At 43.1% G+C, this 21,040-nt stretch overlaps 1 protein-coding gene across 3 annotated transcripts in view; it reads left to right on the top strand.

Moving 5' to 3' along the window:
* The window catches only part of F13A1 (coagulation factor XIII A chain), an 86,086-nt gene that overhangs the window by 31,720 nt on the left and 33,326 nt on the right, over positions 1 to 21,040 (top strand). For all 3 annotated transcript variants that reach the window (XM_069958057.1, XM_069958058.1, XM_069958059.1), the window contains 3 exons: positions 5,990 to 6,093; positions 8,993 to 9,081; positions 16,746 to 16,899. In XM_069958057.1, the coding sequence (XP_069814158.1) occupies positions 5,990 to 6,093; positions 8,993 to 9,081; positions 16,746 to 16,899 (347 nt within the window). The remainder of the gene's footprint in view (positions 1 to 5,989; positions 6,094 to 8,992; positions 9,082 to 16,745; positions 16,900 to 21,040) is intronic.

Consider the following 21,040-nt stretch of genomic DNA (forward strand, 5'->3'; position numbering starts at 1 on the left):
AGACTTACCTTTATCTTCAGCACCCTGTGCGCAATAGCAGATTAGATTCGTCTAATCTGCTGATACTTTCCATGTTCAAACAGAGCTAATTTTGCGTGGATAACAGGCCTGCTTCTGTATTCCGCCTCAGGCGGCAGATTTTGCGGTCCTGCAGGGGGCGGCATAATCATGCCCAGACTGATAATCTGACGGTCCAGGCAAATACTCGCTGGGCCGCCCAGATTCTCAGTTGAAGGGCCGCTTACCACTCTGCCAACCTGGGCCCCTCCGGAACATACACTCGCGCCCCCACCTCCCTTTAACACCCAGGGGCCACGGCCGCTGGAGCTCTTCAAGGCCGCTCTGCCCCTTTAAAAGCAAGGGGCTGCGCTATCATTAGCTGTTCTAACCAGTCCACTGAGCTTCCGGGACAAGTCACCTGATGTGGTGCGCGGGGCTGTAGCTTCCGGGGCCAGCGTGCATCAGGTGACCGGTCCCAGAAGCTCAGTGGACTGGTTAGAACAGCTAGTGGTAGCGGAGCCCCCTGCTTTTAAAGGGGCAGAGCAGCCCCTGGGTGTTCCAGGGAGGTGGGGGCGCGAGTGGGGCTGGTAATGTATGATGATTGTCGGGCTTGCCGTGCGCGCGCGCGGGGGGGGGGGGGGGGTCGGGTGCCAGTGAGGGGGGCGGCGGCCTGAGATTTGCCTCAGGCGGCACGGACCCCAGAATGGGCCCTGGTGGATAATATATACAAGTGTTGCCTCAGGCCACCAGTTGGTGGCTTATACAGTATATACAAGTGTCGCCTCAGTTATGCAGTCAGTGTGTTGCTAATATATACAAGTGTTGCTGCAGTTCGACCATCATTGTGTGGCTAATATATACAGGTGTTGTTGCAGATAGTCCATCAGTGCATGGCTAATATATACAAATTCATGCAAATGGCCAATATATACCAGTGCTGATTGCTGGATCCCCGCGGCAAACGACAACATTGCATCCTTAATTCAGTAGAGTGTGGAAAAAGATGTAGGAATACAAGCACAAGCTAGTAAATGCACTACTGGTGGAGTTCCCATCTGACAGAGAGGGCTCAGTGGGAGCACAAGTCAGAGGAGCAAAAAGTCCCCAATGCAGCTGGGAGAGCACTGCCACATTGGAAGAGAGGGTGAGCATGGCCGAAATATGGAGCACCTTCATTAGTACTCCACAGCATTCACCACCACTCTCTGATACGGCAAGTATTACCAGTATTAGGCAGAATTTTTGGTATATGGTGGACAATATGTGGCAACATGTCTCCTGGTACTAAGCAAAGGCTCTTATCTGTTCAACTTCTGGATTTCTAAATAAGGCACCTAGCCAGAGCTTGCCTTTTATGCCTTGAAGGGTGCTAGCCTTCACTGCAGTTACATGGACAAGCTGACATTTATAAAAATGAACCAGGCATGTATCCCTTTATTACTTGTCGGTCCCAGTGCCCGATTGAAGAGACAGCATACTGTACAAATCTACATTGTTAGCTACCTCATCCTCTTCCTCCGCCACCTCCACAGCTACCTCCTCCACTTGGACCTCTGCGTCCTCTTTCCAAATTATGAATTAATTTATTTATCATTGAAAAAACGCCACTTCCTGTATTTAGATTTTTTTTAAAGAGCCTAAACACAGGTCATCTGAGCACTCACAGAGAAGGCTTGGCTTTCATTTGTTTGATGGACACATTAAGCCGTGACTCTCTGTACTGGCCGGAATTCCTGTGTTTAGTCTGTTTTTTTGAACCAGCACAAAACCGGCACTAAAATGCCACCTTCTGGAAAATAGACCTGGATTTCAGATAAGCAGAGCTTTGTTTTTAAGCGTGATAACTAAAAACAAAACAAAAAAAAAAGAATGTAACTTTCAAACTTGATTTTAAATCACCTGTTGATTTAGATTTTGAAAGTTATAATGACTGTGGCACTTTAAAGTAAATGTACCATCAGGTACATTTCTTTGGTTTTTTTTTTAACCTTAAAGGGGTTATCTACTGCTACAAAAACATGGCCACTTTCTCCCAGAGACAGACCCACTCTTGCCTTCAGCTTGGACGAGGTTCTGCTGCTCAGTTCCATTGAAGTGAATGGAGCTTAATTGCAAACCACACCTGAACTGAAAACAAGAGTCGTGTTGTCTCTAAAAGGAAATGGCCATGTTTTGTAGCACTGGATAACCCCTTTAACAGATCAGTGCCCACGCAGGGCCCCGGTCTATTCTCGAGCGCCGGCCCACCCCAAAGCACTGGAGGTAAGCCCATGGGTCCCCCAGTGTGACCATCTCCCCTCTATGACGTGGCTCCATTAGAATCAATGGACCCACGAGGGGAGATTTTTCCCCCCAGTGCTCTGGGGTGGGTCAATGCTTGGGAATAGACCGGTGCTGTGCCCAGGAACCAATCGATCAAAAAAGGACTGTGCCGTTGCAGCTCTGTTAATGTATAAAAAAAAAAAAAAGCTTACCATTTCAGCCCTCAACCCATTCTTACACCCATTTTATAGCCATTTTTGGGACCATAAATTTAGGTCCCCACTGATTTTAATTGGGTTTGGATCCACAAACTTTTTTCTCTCGGAGTGTTGAAGAGTTTATTTTTGAAGAAATACTTTCAAGGAGGAAAGAATAAAGTACAGTTTTTTTGGTATTGCAATCGAATGGGGTTGCCATATTAAGGCCCTTCTTTCAGTTTCAACCCACACTTGTGATTAGCTGATCACCTTGCCTCCAAGCAAAAATACAAAAAGTGCAACAGCAACCCACAGGTGCGAGATCTTACCGTATATACTCCTCCCAGTGTACACAATACAAACCTTCTCTGTAGATATTAAAAAATGAAGATCTTAGCAAACTATTTGATCAAACAGAGTGGACCATGTCACCACGTTAGCTCTAGCATTTTCACACTTGCAATGGCCTCTCCTGGGCTGAACAAGCCTAAAACTGGGCAGAAAGGATCTAAATGATTTCTTTTTATAGTACCCTTGGTACATGGGTGGAGTGAAAGCCACCTTGCCTTCAAGGTTATACTCTGCCCCTGCAATACTCATTGGCTTTCAAAAAAAAAAAAAAAAATGATTATCCACATAACTGATGAGTTTATTTTATTCCAACCAAACTGTTTTTTGTTTCCTTATTTTTTAAAAATATTGTTTTTTTATTCTACTATATTAAAAATGTAGAAATTTTACTTGGCACAGAAGCAGAAAATTATGATCTGCATTAGGCTTTGACCACACTAGTTTTATTTTATAATGGAAACCACAAAGCACTGCTGGATCAACTGTATACTGATTACCACTAGCACCCAACAGACCCCATCATGTAACAATAAAGTCCATCGGGTTCCATCAAAACTCATGGGACTGCTTACAGTCCCATATGAACAGAGCTCTAAGCCTTTTTTACGTAGCCCACAGTATAGTATGACTTGTTTGTTTACTTAACAGGCTTCTCAGTAGTATTTTTGAAGATGCAGGATACATGTCATCTGCATCAATTAAACCTGACTATATACCTTTCCTACTATTGAATTGTTTTATCCTTCAATTGGTAACATCTTATTATATTCCATCTTAAGCATTCTGAAGACTCGTTTCTGACTAAAGTAGTGTTCTTGCACTGTTTAAAAAATGCAAGATTTGTAGATAGGTTTCCTTGAATAATTCTTTTCGTATGCTTGTGCCTCATTATATTTCTCCATTGACAAGTTTTCCTTGATCCGAGATTTTATTCTTGCTTTGAAATGGCTTGTTAGACAAGCTTTAGATCCTTTCGGCTTCTTTTAGTTTCTGTTTTTGCCCATTATTAATGAAATGGTCAGAGTTTAACTATTCTGTTCTTTTTTTTTTTTTTACTGACATTTTATTGCTGGCAAATTTTACAGATCAGGAATGCATAAGTGGCTACTTGAATGAATTAGTTTCTTCACACTTGGCAGGATGCACATCATTTATAAAGTACAATTTCCAGAACTTGTAATGGAATCTTTCATATGTTTGAGGTATTCTAAATAATTCAAATGAAGACATCTTGGGAGTGTACATTAGACAAACAAAACACACATCTTTAATATCCTCTTTTCTAGTGTTTTTACAGCAGCTGTTGTTATTTCTTACTTACCCATATGAACACAAATCACAGACCTGTTTACCTAACCAACTTGTAGGGGACTTTTATACACATAACTTGTAAAATGAATGGTTTGCATATTGGGCTAAAAGATGTATGAATCCGTGAGGTGAAGTTAGATGTACTGTAAATATACAGTTTGTTTATTGTATAGTTGTTTTTCGGCAGATAGCTATGTAAGACAGGTAACGTTTACTTAAAGCGCCTGTCATGAAGTCTGGCCATTGGCGAGGCATGCAATCCATTTGTAAACATCTCCATTAGAGATGAGCAAACTGGGTTTGGGTTCGAGTCGATCCGAACCCGAACGATCGGCATTTGATTAGTGATGGCTGCTGAACTTGGATAAAGCTCTAAGGTTGTCTGGAAAACATGGATACAGCCAATGACTATAGCCATGTGTTCCACATAGCCTTAGGGCTTTATCCAACTTCAGCAGCCACCGCTAATCAAATGCTGAAAGTTCGGGTTCGGATCGACTCGAGCATGCTCGAGGTTCGCTCATCTCTAATCTCCATAGGTCCATCACAAAAAACAAGAATAAAAACGTTTATGACAAGGATTAAGAAAAGGTACACCAAAAATCTAAATCTGTCAGGTCAAGAAAGGGTTAAACCACATTGGTGGGTTCCTATTGTCAACTAATAATCTTCACTAAACTAATATAAAACCCAGGCATGCCTAAAGGGCTTGCATTAAAGCGACTCTGCACCCACAATCTGACCCCCCTTAACCACTTGTACCTTTAGATAGCTGCTTTTAATCCAAGATCTGTCCTGGGGTTCGTTTGGCAGGTGATGCAGTTATTGTCCTAAAAAACAACTTTTAAACTTGCAGCCGGGAGTATCTGTGCCCTAACTTTGCACCACCCCTCCGTCCCTCCTCCCCACCCTCTTCATCATTAGGAATGCCACTGAAACATTTTCTCCTTGCTGAACATTGCACAGGTGCTTAACGATCCAGCCCATGCTCAGTATTCACAGAGCTGACGAATAGGAGACAATCTGCCTGGAGCATTCCTAATGATGAAGAGGGTGGGGAAGAGGGACAGAGGGGTGGTGCAAAGCTAGGGCACAGATACTCCTGTTGGTCACGGGCTGCAAGTTTAAAACTTGTTTTTTATAACAATAACTGCATCACCTGCCGAATGGACCGCAGGACAGATCTTGGATTAAAAGCAGCTATCCGAAGGTACAAGTGGTTTGGGGGGGTCAGATTGTGGGTACAGAGTCGCTTTAAAGTAAATTTGTCAGCTGCAGGGTTGAGATTAGGTCAAGGAGACACATAGTACCTTTCATATATCCAGTTTTGCTTCCACGATTAAGAAAATACACTTTTATTCTCCAGTGAAAACTGTCAGAGAAGCTTTTCCAAGCTCCTGATTTGCTGACAGCTGTAACACCTCTGCCCCTCCCACCCCTTACCCTGCTGAGAGCTCGACTTGCAGCTGACTGTCAGTGAAGCAGGGTCAGGTATGGGAGAGGTAGTAAAGTGGGATTCCAGCTTGCAGCAGATCAGGGGCTTGGGAAAGACTCTTTTTACTGTATTATAAAATCATTTTTATATGTTTTAAATAGTGAAATGGTCAACATCAGTGTGATCGCTTGTGTCAGTCATTAATAGTGGGTTTTAGCTGTAGATAGCCAATATCTGCTGTGTATGGGGCAAGCTGTTTAGCTTATTTACCCCCTTTATGTCACTGACATTAAAAGATGGTTCAGCAATCGCAATGTGGAAAGGTTAAAAAAGAATTTCTTGATAACAAATGCCAAATTTAAATCAATACTAAAATACTGTGTAAGGGGGCTCTGAATGCAAAAAACTAAGTGAGATTTGTTTTTTCTCCAAGGAACTATCATTGCTGGAATGAGGCTTGGATGACGCGACCAGATCTTCCAGTTGGATTTGGGGGATGGCAAGCAGTAGATGCCACACCTCAGGAAACCAGTGATGGTAATTATTACTTTCTAATGACAACAAGCAAGGTTTTGTGCTGAATACTAGGTATATTGGCAAATATACAATATGTAATTAGAAACTAATGAGCAGATCTATAAAAACCGTCTGCCCATAGCAATCAATTACAGCATAGCTTTAATTTTTCAAGAAAGGAAAGATGTGCTGTACTGTGATTGGTGGCCATGGGCAACACAGACATTTAACCTTTAAGATGTTTTCATTGAAGTTTTTTCTAGGTTATTATGTAATATTGTGCTCCCAATAGACTTTTAGGTTACACTGAGAACAATCTTCCCCTTGAATCTCTGACTGTTTTATGACAATTTACTTTGCTACGGTATGGAAGGAAATGGTACAAGTTATTAGGAGGTCAATTACTGAATTCTTAAGCAAAGACATAATGAAAAGTAATTAAAATCTGCAAGCTTTACCTCAGTCTTACATAAATTCTAGTCATAAGGTATTGCTGTCTATTCTGAATATGGTTTAATTATGTTCTTATTATGCCATAGTTAATTGACACTATTGGCATTTTGGCTACAATATATTAAATTAGGGTCTGTCCAGATGGAAATCTTTATAGAGTAGAAATGTAGAGAGGGAAAATTACTTTGTTGACAAGATTAAGGAAATGTGTTGTGTTTAGAGATGAGTGAACATGCTTACTATTCGCTTGAGTATCGCTGTACTTGAAACTACTTGGTACCTTCACAATTATAGTACATTACAGTACAACACTCTAGTGATAGTGACTGTGTATAGGCTTTTGTATATACTACTAAAGGACCACTAAAGTCCTCATCAGAACTAGAGAAAAGAAGAAAAAAAAAACATTTTGCATACAGTTTTTTTTAAGTGTAAACAGTGTAATTGTGCAACAGTCCAGTAGTGGTGACTCGAACTCGAACCTTCTTGAACTTGCAGTATTTGATTCCAGATGCCTTCCGTTCCTTGGGGAAGGTGGAGACTGCCGGAGTACCACCTGGAAAACAGGGATACAAAAGGTTCGAGTTCGATCGAACCTAAGATTTCCCGATGTTCGATCATCTCTAGTGAGGACGTGGGCATCCCTGGCCACCCCTCAGAGCGGAAGAGATCTGCAGCACCAGCTGCAAGACTAAGTGGTGTGGGCAGAGGGAGAAGCCGGGCAATAGAAAATGGTCCCACAAGTGTTCCCTGAAGCACCCGGTTAGGGAGAGGCAGGTCCTCTGCAGTGTGACATTATTTTGCTGAGATTCCAGAAGAAAACTCATTTATGTTTTGCAAACTGTGCCAAGCGAATCAGCAGGGGAGCCACCACCATCAGGCTGAACACCACCAGCATGTGCCAGCACATGTTAGCAAAGTTGGGACGAAGGCTGCAAGCCTCAATGAGCAACTGCGGGTAACACCACTGCCTCCTGCCTTGCACCCGCCCCCTTTTCAACGTTTTTTTAGAGGGTCTCAACCGGCTCTCACCCACAATTTTTTTAGAGGGTTACACCCATCTCTTGCCAACAACTTTTCAGAGGGTCACAACTGGCTCTTCCCAACAATTATAATGAGGGTCACAACTGGCTTTTATCAACAATTATAATGAGGGTCACAACTCGCTTTTATCAACAATTATAATGAGGTTCTTAACTGCTCTTATTGACAATTGTAATCAGATTCATAACCATCTCTTGACAATTAGAATGAGTTTTACAAACCCCTCTTATCTAAAATTATAATGGGGGTCACAACAGGCTTGTACCAACAATTATAAGGTGGGTCACAACAGGCTCTAGCCCACAATTTTCACGGGGTTCACTACCAGGCAGTCAACCTCAATTAAAAGGAGGGTCACCACATGGCTTAGTGAGTCTATGAAACAAGCCATCAAAATGTAAACATGAAGAGTCTGACCATGTCACACAAATGACAGATGTGTGTAGCTTGAGTCCACCCTTGTCTATGGCGTATATGGTTTGCAGAGATGACGGGAACTAAAGTGAGAAATGGGCAAGCTTTTAATGGGTGTAAAATTATTTTTTTTTCTTTTCCTTTTTGATTTCTCTACAAGTAAATGTACTGGAAAGAGTGTTTTCTAAGTTTCCCCCTCCCCACTTTAAATTCGACTTTATCTTGGGGTTGGTGTGCAATATTGTCAGGCTGTAAAAATTCAGGGAGCTGGAAGTCTTTAATGCATTCATGCATGGTCCCCCCTGCTGTCCTAGTTCCATTTACATGGTGTTTCTATCACTTCCAACACTCCCTTCAGCCAAATAGGAGGCCCCTGAAAAAATGCTCAATTCTCCCATTGACATTAATGGGATTCCTTACTTGAGTTGTGTATTTTCCGATGCTTGAGTAAGGAATCCCATTAATGTCAATGGGAGAATTGAGCATTTTTTTCAGGGGCCTCCTATTTGGCTGAAGCATTCAAGCATTTTAGTACTCGCTCATCTCTAGTTGTGTCATTTTGTCTTAAAGAGGTTCTTTAAAACAGACAGTCCTATGTACATATGCTCATTAAAGGGGTTTATACTATCCACAGGATAGGAGGTAACAAGCTGATCAGTTGAGGTATCACAGCTTGGACCCCAAAGGATGATAAAAACAAAGGAAGATTGTCTCCAAAGTGAATGGATGAACATTACATATATTTATATAGCACTGATATATTCCACAGCCAATTGAACCAAGAGTGAGAACCCTGCCCATAAGAAAACAGGAGTGATATACAAAGCAGACATGCTTGTGCAGTGGTCCTGTCATCTTTTATCTATCTATCTATCTATCTATCTATCTATCTATCTATCTATCTATTTATATTATATCTATCTATATATAATGAATGAGACTTTATATTGCATTAAGCTTGTAGTTATGGGTTAAGACCACTAACATTTAATATTGGCTGTCATTACAGGGATGTATAGATGCGGCCCTGCTTCTGTGCAGGCTATTAAGCATGGCCATGTTTGCTTCCAGTTTGATACACCCTTCCTCTTTGCTGAGGTAAGATTTCATTTTGCCCTTTTATCTTCCTCAGTTTCTTGAAATAGTGCTTTCATCCCATTCCAAAGTCTAAAAATAGCAATACACCCCACTTCCCTTAAAGGCGCACCTCTCATTAACCAGCCAAGTGATGTAACATATATTGGACTTATTTTGCAGGCATACTTGTACTTACAATAAGAACACCTATCTTTAGGAGAAAACCTAATACATGAATATGAGGATGTGGCTGTTCAAAATGCTGCATCAAATTATATAACACCTATAGGGCACAAAGAACCTATAGTAACTGGAATCACACAGTATATATAGAGGAATAAATCACAAACTTTATTGAATCTATCACAAAAACAACACTAAAAACAAGGACCCGGGAGGTGGGAGACCTCACTACTGGGACATGTAATGGTATAAAGTGCATGTGCATCAGGGCCAGACTGGGACTTAAAATCAGCCCTGGCACTCAAACCTCAGCAGCCCACATACCATATCCTTCCTTATAAATTAGAGATAGCGTTGTACTATACATGCTGTAGCGAATTCTACTCACTACTTCCTTCCATCAACACATTTAAAAAAAAAACTTTTGTGCATATTTATGTATTTCAGCAGCACCAAATCTGCAATAGATTAGGTATGTATGGGAATTAGGTATGTACGGGAATCTGTGAGGTCCATACTAGGTACAGAGCTGTAGAAAGGTGCGGGGGAGATACAGTATAAGTGACAGGATTTTTAGTCCAGTGTAAACTTTCATAATCATCCTTTTTCTTTACCAGCTAAAGTGTGACAGAGGTGGAGCCTTCCTGCTCTGACTGATTTACATACATGGTGGTGCTGCGGCTGTCACTGTGACACTTCAGCTGGTAATAAAAAGGATGATTATAAAAGGAGTGCTTATAGTGCAATTACATCCAGTGACTTACAGGAGGCGTCTTCTCTTGTTCTCTTTTTCTTGCTCGCCTATCATGAAGACTTCTCCGGCCGTGACTCCCCTCAGTAGGATCTACCAGACAAACATTTTAGGATCCTTGCTCCAGCATCATACCCAAGTGTATTGCTTCACACAGTAACCTTTGCCAAAGTGTCTGGGGCCCCTCTAACAAAAGGGCCAATGCCCCACTCACACCTTGGTCGTGACCCTATTATTAAAAATTAGTGTTTGTTAATACCCAATAAAAGAATAAATTTAAACATGAAGATGAAGGTGACACTATTAAAAATACACTCAAGGTCCCACATGGGCTTTGCCTATACTGTAGTAGCTGCAGACGACTATCCATAGAACAATACTGATGACCGGATGATATATTAAAAGCTGCATAGCCCTAGTGTCACTTTGCAAAGAGGGAGCTGTACTGCAGCTTATTTCCAGGGAAGTGGATGGAGCCGAGTTCTAATACAATAACACATACAACCTGAGGACAGGGTGGCGCTGTTTTTGGAAGAAAACAACCATGTTTTTTTAATTCTGGATTATCCTTCTAAATTCTGTAGTGATGATTATGACCGTAAAGTCACTACATGTGTGCGCAAACAGCCATTTTAATATCAAGTTTAATTGAACATAATAAACTGTTATGGACCTTTTAGGACTTTATGAGCAGCTACTGTATGGTCGCATTCACACGTTCCATGTTCTGCACAGAACACGGACGTGAAATGCCTGTAACGGACTCTCCCCCGCCCGGACAGCATCTGTGATAAGATGCTGGGAGCGGGGGAACTGTACAGATATGCTGTAATGAAGCAGCCGTGCGGCGCATATCTGTACAGTTCCCCCGCTCCCAGCATCTTGTCACAGATGCTGTCCGGGCGGGGGAAAGTCTGTTACAGGCATTCCACATCCATGTTCCGTGCAGAACACAGAACGTGTGAATGCGGCCTATGGCTCAAAAAAGTGTGTGTGAACATAGCCTGACAGAAAAAAGTCCAGCACCTCGTTCTGGTGTATTAGAATTCACAGCTTTATAACAGATCCATAATGTAAGACACCATTGTTACCAACAACTGCAACATGTGATGGTGATGTCGTCTTGTATCAGGGATTTACAATAAAGATGTGAATATAATTACATAGGAAGAAAGTGCTGGACTTTTGTCTATGGAATCCTACATATATTTACAGTCACATTTAAAGGGGTAGTGCGGCGGTAAACAATTATTCACAGAATAACACACATTACAAAGTTATACAACTTTGTAATGTATGTTATGTCTGTGAATGGCCCCCTTCCCCGTGTCCCACCACCCCCACCCGTGTACCCGGAAGTGTGGTGCGCTATACATACCTGTCACGTGCCGACTCGTCTCCGATCTTCAGTCAGCGATGTCGTCTTCAGACGGCCGGGCCGAATCCCTCCGACCGTCCTGAGTGCTGCCCGCCCTCTTCAGCGTCATCAGATGCTCAGCTGCGATTGGCTGAGCACAGTTTGGCTCAGCCAATTGCGGCTGAGCATCTGATGACGCTGAAGAGGGCGGCCGGCACTCAGGACGGTCGGAGGGATTCGTCAGACGACATCGCAGACTGAAGATCGGAGACGAGTCGGCATGTGACCGGTATGTATAGCGCACCACACTTCCTGGTACACGGGTGGGGGTGGTGGGACACAGGGAAGGGGGCCATTCACAGACATAACATACATTACAAAGTTGTATAACTTTGTAATGTGTGTTATTCTGTGAATAATTGTTTACCGCCGCACTACCCCTTTAACTACAGATTATTACAGATTATTCCAGTGGTGTAAACACCCAGCACACACTGTGCATACATACATATACATACATATACATATATATATATATATATATATATATATATATATATATACATACGTACATATACGTGTAGCCGGCATTAAACAGATTGTGCTGATGCTACAGTTCAGGTATGGTCACATATCAGTGCAATGTGTCTAACACTGGCAGTATACACTTTGCATAGCGCTGTGTACTGCAGATTCCCTGGGCTGGGCACACTACAACCAACCCATGGCATCCCTGTCACACAATGGAGACTATAAACTAGGACATCTCCTTCATACAAAAAATGTTTTTCATATTCTGCCATATTGCATATACAAAATATATGTGCAATGTTAGAATAAGAAGACACAATTTTTTTTTAACACATGCATATCATATATGAGAACATTCTGTACAAACATAAAATTATATACACATATGCCTACTGCACATACATGCATACAATATATCATAAGCATACTACAGAAGCATGTATACACTATAAACTGTACATACAAATACACAAACACACTATACATATATTCATACATCATAAACATACTACAGAGGCATGTATACACTATACACACATCTACACCCACACACCCACACTATACATATATTCATACATCATAAACATACTACAGAGGCATGATACACTATATACTGTATACTATATACTGTACACACACACATATATATATATATATATATATACACACACACACACACACACACATATACTGTACATACATTATGTATACACACATATATACTGTACATATATCACATACAAACCCACACACACTTTACATACATATATGCATACATCATAAACATACTAGAGGCATGCATACACTATATACTGTACACACATATACATACATCATAAACATACTAGAGGCATGCATACACTATATACTGTACACACACATACTGTGTACATTACACACTTGAAAACACTCCATATAGTAACACACTTACACATACACATACAATCACTTACTTCTCATCACTAAGCTCCTTAGTTCTCTGGTCCTGACAGGCCCTCCTCCCTCACAGCCAGCATGGTGCTCCCCTGCCCCTCCGACTGCAGAGCAGGAAGGAGATGATGCAGGGCTGGGACAAGGAATTTTGGTGCCCTAGGCAGAGAAGGCAAATGGCGCCCCCCCATATGAATATATATCCCCTGTTTGCTTCCCCCAGTAGTATATAGATCCCCTGTTTGCTTCCCCAGTTGTATATATATCCCCTGTGTGCTTCCCCCAGTTGTATATATATCCCCTGTGTGCTGCCCCCAGTTGCATATATTTTTATGTATATATATTTATGCATATACACACAGACACACATTTATGCATATACACACACACACACACACATTTATGTACAGTATATACACTTATGTATACACACACACACACACACACACACTCTTATGTATACACACACACACTCTTATGAATACACACACACACTCTTATGAATACACACACTCTTATGTATACACACACTCACACTCTCACACATGTAAACACACACACACACACACACAGACACAAAACAGCTACCTCTGAGTGACACACACACTCTCACACATGTACGCACACAGACATAAAACAGCTACCTCTCAGTGTGACTCACACACTCTTATGTATACACACACTCTTATGAATACACACACACACTCTTATGTATACACACACTCTTATGAATACACACACACTCTTATGAATACACACACACACTCTTTTGAATACACACACACACTCTTATGTATACACACACTCTCACACACACTCTTATGTACACATACACACAGACACAAAACAGCTACCTCTCAGTGTGACACACACACACACTCTTATGTATACACACACACACTTATGTATACACACACTCTTATGTATACACACACACACACACTTATGTATACACACACACACACACACACACACTTATATATATATATACACACACACACACACACTCTTATGTATACACACACACACACACACACTTATGTATACACACACACTCTTATGTATACACACACACACACACACTTATGTATACACACACACACACACTTATATATATATATACACACACACACACACACACACTCTTATGTATACACACACACACACACTTATGTATACACACACACTCTTATGTACACACACACACTCATGTTGTCGCTGTACACATACACAGGCACAAAATAGCTACCTCTCAGCTAGGTTGCTTGCATTTTCTCTCCTCTCCGTCCTGGGACTGTCATGGAGGGGTCTGCTGGTGATGATGATAATGATGCAGTGATGAGCAGCTGACAGGAGAGGCCCAGGCAGACACTTCCTGGTCATCATGTGCTGTGTCTGCAGGCTGCCGTTCTTCACCTACTCCTCCTCCTCTCTGGCCCGACAGCTGAGCAGCTCCCAGAGCCTATAATGCTGCACATTCCCCCATGCTGGCCTCCTGCACCAGGTCAGACGCCTCCTGTCAAAGGGAGCTCGGCCAGAGCAATGTCTTCAGCCGGAGGCCGCCCCTCCCCCCGACCCTGTGGAGCAGCAGCAGAAGACTCACAGACCTGTGTATCTCCCGGCAGGGGGCTGATGTAATCAGCTCCTGTATGCTGCTTCCGGGTTCGGCCTGGTGGCGCCCCCTGCTGTTTGGCGCCCTAGGCCATCGCCTACCCCTGCCTACTCTTTGTCCCGGCCCTGAGATGATGAAAACACTGTGAGGGGGAGGGAGACTTGGTTGCCTCCTCACACAGCACAGCAGGGGGCAGATGACAGGCTCGGGCTGTAGCTTGGTGGGGAGAAGGGTCCTGTCTGATCACCAAGCTGTGCCGGGCCCCCCTCTGACTGACACCTCAGTCAGCAGCAGCCTCTCAGTGCTGCAGCATCGGGCAACTTCTTCTCCTCTCTCTCCTCCAGGAAGATGATCCTCTGCAGGAAATGACGTCAGCTGTGAGAGAGGAAGTTGTAGGCTACAACTTCCTCTCTCACAGCTGACGTCATTTCCTGTAGCAGACGGCCTGTGCGGCACCTCCGTTATGCGAGGTTTAGGGAAATAGGCAGAGGGGAGCAGGGGAGGAATATTCCGGCCCAGTCACACTGGCAGAGGCTGAGAGAACAGCGCGGCGGCCGGCCACACTGTTCTCTTAGCCACTGCAGGGGGCCGATGGAAGTTTACAGCAGGACCATCGGCCCCACTGACTGGTAATCTGGCGGCCCAGCTGGCATTTGCCCGGCCCGCCAGATTACCAATCCGGGCCTGATGTGCATGTAATAAATATTAGGTATAATGCTTAATAAACAATAAAGTGCCATTGCTGCCACAAAAATGCTGTAGTATGCTGAACAGAATAAATACAAAGTGCCCATCAAAATACCACACATGCAGGATTGCACAATCATATAGGTCCCAGTCCGCTGGCCCCCGACCTCAACGAAGCGGCAGCGGAACGGCGTAGGAGTGAGGTGGGGGGCCAGCGGACTGGGACCTATATGATTGTGCAATCCTGCATGTGTGGTATTTTGATGGGCACTTTGTATTTATTCTGTTCAGCATACTACAGCATTTTTGTGGCAGCACTGGCACTTTATTGTTTATTATGCATTTATGCTGACAGGTCTACCTAATATTTATTACATGCACATGCACTTTATACCATTACATGTCCCAGTAGTGAGGTCTCCCACCTCCCGGGTCCTTGTTTTTAGTGTTGTTTTTGTGATAGATTCAATAAAGTTTGTGATTTATTCCTCTATATTACAGTGTGATTCCAGTTACTATAGGTTCTTTGTGCCCTATAGGTGTTATATACTTGTACTTACAATTTATTGCATATTGCACTACGAAATGCCTTACTTTATTTTTGTACCATGACCTGTACTGTTATACTTGAAAAACCTCGACAAAATAAAATAATATTTTAATACAATGCTAATAGAAAGAAGTGTCTTATTGAGATAGACATGGGGAAAATTTATGAAAGGGTGTAAATATACACCTGGTGTAAACTGCCCACTGCAACCAATCACAGCTCCTCTTATTTTTTGCTAGAGCTGAAAGCTGAGCTGTGATTGGTTGCTGTGGGCATTTTACACCCGGTGTATATTTACTCCCTTTCATAAATCTTCCCCATAGTGTTCAAGACCAATTCTTTACCCCTCTCCCAGTACATCCTTGTTCTCATATCTAAATAATAAAGTGTACATCCAGTTGGAAACAAAAAATATTGATACCGCAGGACCCTGCACTGTAATTATTTTTCTAAATTACTTTTACTTTTGATTTGTCATCTAAATACCGGATGACCTGCCTTTGGCTCCTTCGTGCCCATAGCTAAGCATTAGGAGAACGAACATCCTGCTCCATCTCATAGACACCTATATCCAGTACAAGACCAGTTTAGAAAAATCATTGCATTGCCCTCTCCTGCACTGTAATTATTTGTTGTTTCGAACTGTAGGTACACTTTAAGTAAAACTAGTAACTTCAGGTGACGCACTTTCTCTGATGTTGCAATTTTTGCATTGTGGGTGCTATACCAACATTGTGTTTGATGTAATTTCGTAAGTTAATGCATGTTACAAAACTGAAGAAATGTAGTAGTCTGTAATCTTGTGGCTCTGGGGCCTTGGTTTAAATCCAACCAAGGACAGCATCTGCTTGAAGTTTGTATGTGGGTTTCTTCCGGGTTGCTCTGCTTTCCTCCCACACTATGAAATTGGTCCTTTTATGCACTGTAGTGTTCTGGGACTGAGAAGTAACAACAGTCGCTGTCCAGTGCTGTGGAATATTACTACATGCACAGTGATCTACAACTGCATGTATTAATAGTATATGCATTTGCATTTGTAGAGCCATTAGTCTTGGAGAGATAACCCAATACTATTTTTTTGTAGGTTAACAGTGACATTGTATATTCCAAGATAATGAAAGATGGAACAAAAGAAGTTCAGTATATTGACAAAACTCATGTGGGGAAGAAAATATTAACCAAAGAAATAGGAGGAGATGGACCACTTGATATAACTGACCTTTACAAGTTTTCAGAAGGTAATTGCAAGTTTTCCTAACTTTTTGGTAGATAATATCAGATTGTTGTTCTCATGTATCTCAAGGACCAAATATCTAATTCATACCCAGAGCCTACCCGTTCTAAGGGTAGCTTCACACGTACCGGATCCGCATCGGATTTTACGCTGCAAGTTTGCAGTTTGCTGCGGATCCTAGTATACTGAAGGTTTATGTGGTCACATACCCGCAGTGGAATTTTCATTCCGCTGCCAGTATGTGACCCAGCCCCTTTAACCCCCTGCATCCCGCCGTCCACAGCCCCGACCCGACATTAGCTGCTCGGCGCCGCGGCTGTGTGAGGCTCCTGTCGGTCCCCATCAGCCAATCAGTGCACAGCAGCTAACAGATTGGACTGGATGAACATTTTTATAGGGATTGTCTGGCCTAAACTACAAAACTCTGCTGGGGTCCAGGGGACACAACAGTGTGGTATACTTACCAATCCCACTTTGCCGCAACTGTAAGTATACCACACTAATGTGTCCCCCGCAGCCCTGGCACCAGCAGTGTTTTGTAGTTTAGGTCGGACAACCCCTTTAAATCTTATTTGTATCTACCAGCTTATCTTTAGAGGAAGCTTCTTATAAATACATTATAGCTCTATACAAGTTATCTACATCTGACAGTAGAGATAAGCAAACTTTTTGGCTGGTTTGCAAACTTTGGGCATAAAATTAGGGTTTGTACAAACTGAACCTTAAATAAATCGCACTAAAGCAACAAAACTATGGCAGGTACATTAGTGGTACACTAGGAATTTTTCATTGTTACATTGCTTTCTATGGGTGAAGTGGCTGTATTGAGAGTTTCTGTATGCAATTTTGCAGCATAACCGCCCCTTCCCCCCCCCCCCCCCAAAAAAATGCATCAAAACAGGCACAAGAAAAGCCTGCTAAACAATAATAGAAAGCTGCATCTCCACCCCTGTGCTTCAGCCCTGTAAGACAAACCACAGCAGAAGCAAGCATGGAAGGACATTGGCAGCGTGATCGTGAGTGAGGTGCATCCCAGGAGTCCAGCCGTCCATGAGTGTTTATTACATAGCCTAAAAAAGGTGAGGAGCCCTGGCATCCACTGATTCTTCGGGGTTGGTTGTGGATGAGGAGCCCCGGTGTCCACGAGTTTTTAGGGGCTGGCCTGAGGTGGAGGAAGAAGACATGGTGTAATGGCAAGCGGTTCCCTTGACATCACCACCGGCATTGTCAACTCTTGCTGGAAGGAGCAGCCAGTTTCACACAGTCCACCACCATCCTACTGGGAAGCTGTATCGGGCCCGGATACACAAATAAATGACTGGAGTCTAAAAGTCTCAGAGAGGCTGTCAAGCTATATTTAGCATGCAGCTGTCCCACTGAGAGTGTCAAGCCATACTGGGCATGCAGTTGTCCCAGAGAGGCCATCAAGCGTGCTTGAGCATGCAGCAGTCTCACTGAGGCCTTTAAGCCATACTAAGCATGCAGGTGTCTCAAAGAGGCCATCAAGCCATACGGAGTGTGTAGCAGTACCAAGGCCATTAAGCCATACTAAGCATGCAGCTGTCTCAGAGAGGCAATCAAGCTTTCCTGAGCCCCCTCCAAGTGCCTTAATCCCAAAATGTTGTCACAGAGACCGGACAACCTCTCTTGGTTTAGAGAAAAGGAAGAGCAGGAGAAGCCAGGGCCACAGAACGGTCCAAAGAAGGAGAAAAGTGTTTTTTATGGAGAGAAGCCATGGTTCATGACTGTGAGGGGACGCAAAAATGGACATTTTTTGTGACAATATAAAATTGCTGCAGCAAACTGCAATTTTCAAGGCTTATATACTCCCCCCAGCATACACACAATAAAAACCTGACCTAGAATTTTTAGTTTTTTATTTAAAAAAAAATGAGGTTCTCAGCAAACCATTTGATCAATTAGAATGTACCAACTAACCATGTTAAGGTGACCCCACAAATAGTTGGACCCTACTTAGCTACTTGTTCTCTTGGACCATAAGATTTATAATCCGAGAGGCCAGTAGCTAAGTATAGAGTCCAGCTTTTTGTGGGGTCACCTTAACGTGGTGAGTTGATACATTCTATTTGATCAAATGGTTTACTAAGAACCTTTTTTAATGAAAAAATCGTATGTACGCTGGGGGCAGTATGTACGATGAGTCCAGACACATGCAGTTTGCTGCGGCAGTTTTCTATTTTTGTCTGTTTGTTAGCCACGGCAGCGTGCAAACTGCATAGTGTGAACAAGTTTGAGTGGGGTTCTGGCTATTCGTTTGATTTGTTTCTTTTTTTGTGAGTCACCACTCTGCCAAGAGGAATTACCTCCTGGGCTATATGCACAACCTTGAACCCGGTGAGGAGGTGGAGTGCACCCCTATGCAGGGGGGTACGAGGATGGTGGGCTGCTGCCATCACCTGGCCAGGTGTGTTGCCTGGGGTACCTCTTTCATCAGAAAAATAATCTAAGGTGTGGGAGGAAGAGAAGCCACAACAACCTGTGCAGGCCTTGCTAAAGATGCTTGATGGTCTGTGTTTGACACCTTCACCAGAAGCAGAAGTAATCCATCCAGCGATCCACCTTGACAGTCCTTTCTACTTCTGAGCCAGTTCCCAAGTCGGCAGACACCGTCTCATCTTCTTCTTTAGTGGCAAAGACATATATGCTGCTGTTAGACACTGTTTTAGAACAGGCCATCTGACAGGTGACTCACTTTACCCAGTCCCAGTTAACTTTACCCAGGAGAGCTGTGAACAGTGTGTACTTACACACAAAGTGTCAGGACAGGAACTATATTATTTGACAGCTATACAGCTCACACAACTACCATCCCATTATCTCCTAGCTGTCAGTGATACTAATCAACCTTCTATAAGCCTCTATAACCCAGCTTCTACCTATCTCCCTTTAGCTAGTGTAAAAGTATAAGTTCAGTCCACTGTACAGGAGTTGACTTCATATATATATATATATATATATATATATATATATGGAAAAAGTGTGATGTCTCCCCATTGCCTGGGTGCAAGGGATTATGGCGTGGGCAGGGTCCTCTATACCCACTTACCAGTCTGCCATTTACTTTATTCATGTAATGTGTTTTGATTTAATAATGTCTCGGTTTGTCCCCCCCTATCACTTGTATTGCGCTCTGGAATCAAGGGCGCTTTAAAAATAATTATAATAATAACCCCTTGCACCCTTGCTTTTGCTGTAATGTAATGTACTATGTGGCCGCCATTTTCTATGAACTTTGGGGCAAATATTCAAAATATTTGATAGATTTCTGAGCAGGGCCGGCCTTTGGGGTGTGTTACCTGTGCAATTGCACAGAGCGCATCACACCTGGCCAGCTAGGGGGTGCTTTGGCAGACTGACAACTGTACCAGGGAAGTTTCTAGGTCATTTTGGTAACAGGGTGAATCTAGATAAAAGAGCGCCCCCCCCCCCCCCCCCTCAGTTCACTTACAGAAACTTCCTTCCCATTTCCCACCTATAAGGTCCCAAACTGTAGTAATTCTGCTGTTTGGTGCAGTAAAGTCTGCATAGTGTGACCTCCATTACACTGACATACAGGATACTGGGAAAGCTGGGTGACCTCCATTACACTGACATACAGTATACTGGGAAAGCTGGGTGACCTCCATTACACTGACATAAAGGATACTGGGAAAGCTGGGTGACCTCCATTACACTGACATACAGGATGCTGGGAAAGCTGGGTGACCTCCATTACACTGACATACAGGATGCTGTGAAAGCTGGATGACCTCCATTACACTGACATACAGGATGCTGGGAAAGCTGGATGACCTCCATTATACTGACATACAGGGTGCTGGGAAAGCTGGATGACCTCCATTACACTGACATACAATATACTGGGAAAGCTGGGTGACCTCCATTACACTGACATACAGGATGCTGGGAAAGCTGGATGACCTCCATTACACTGACATAGAGGATGCTGGGAAAGCTGGATGACCTCCATTACACTGACATACAGGATGCTGGGATAGCTGGATGACCTCCATTACACTGACATACAAGATGCTGGGAAAGCTGGATGACCTCCATTACACTGACATACAGGATGCTGGGAAAGCTGTGTGACCTCCATTACACTGACATACAGGATGCTGGGA

This window comes from Dendropsophus ebraccatus, chromosome 2 (assembly GCF_027789765.1).
Source record: "Dendropsophus ebraccatus isolate aDenEbr1 chromosome 2, aDenEbr1.pat, whole genome shotgun sequence".
Lineage (NCBI taxonomy): Eukaryota > Metazoa > Chordata > Amphibia > Anura > Hylidae > Dendropsophus > Dendropsophus ebraccatus.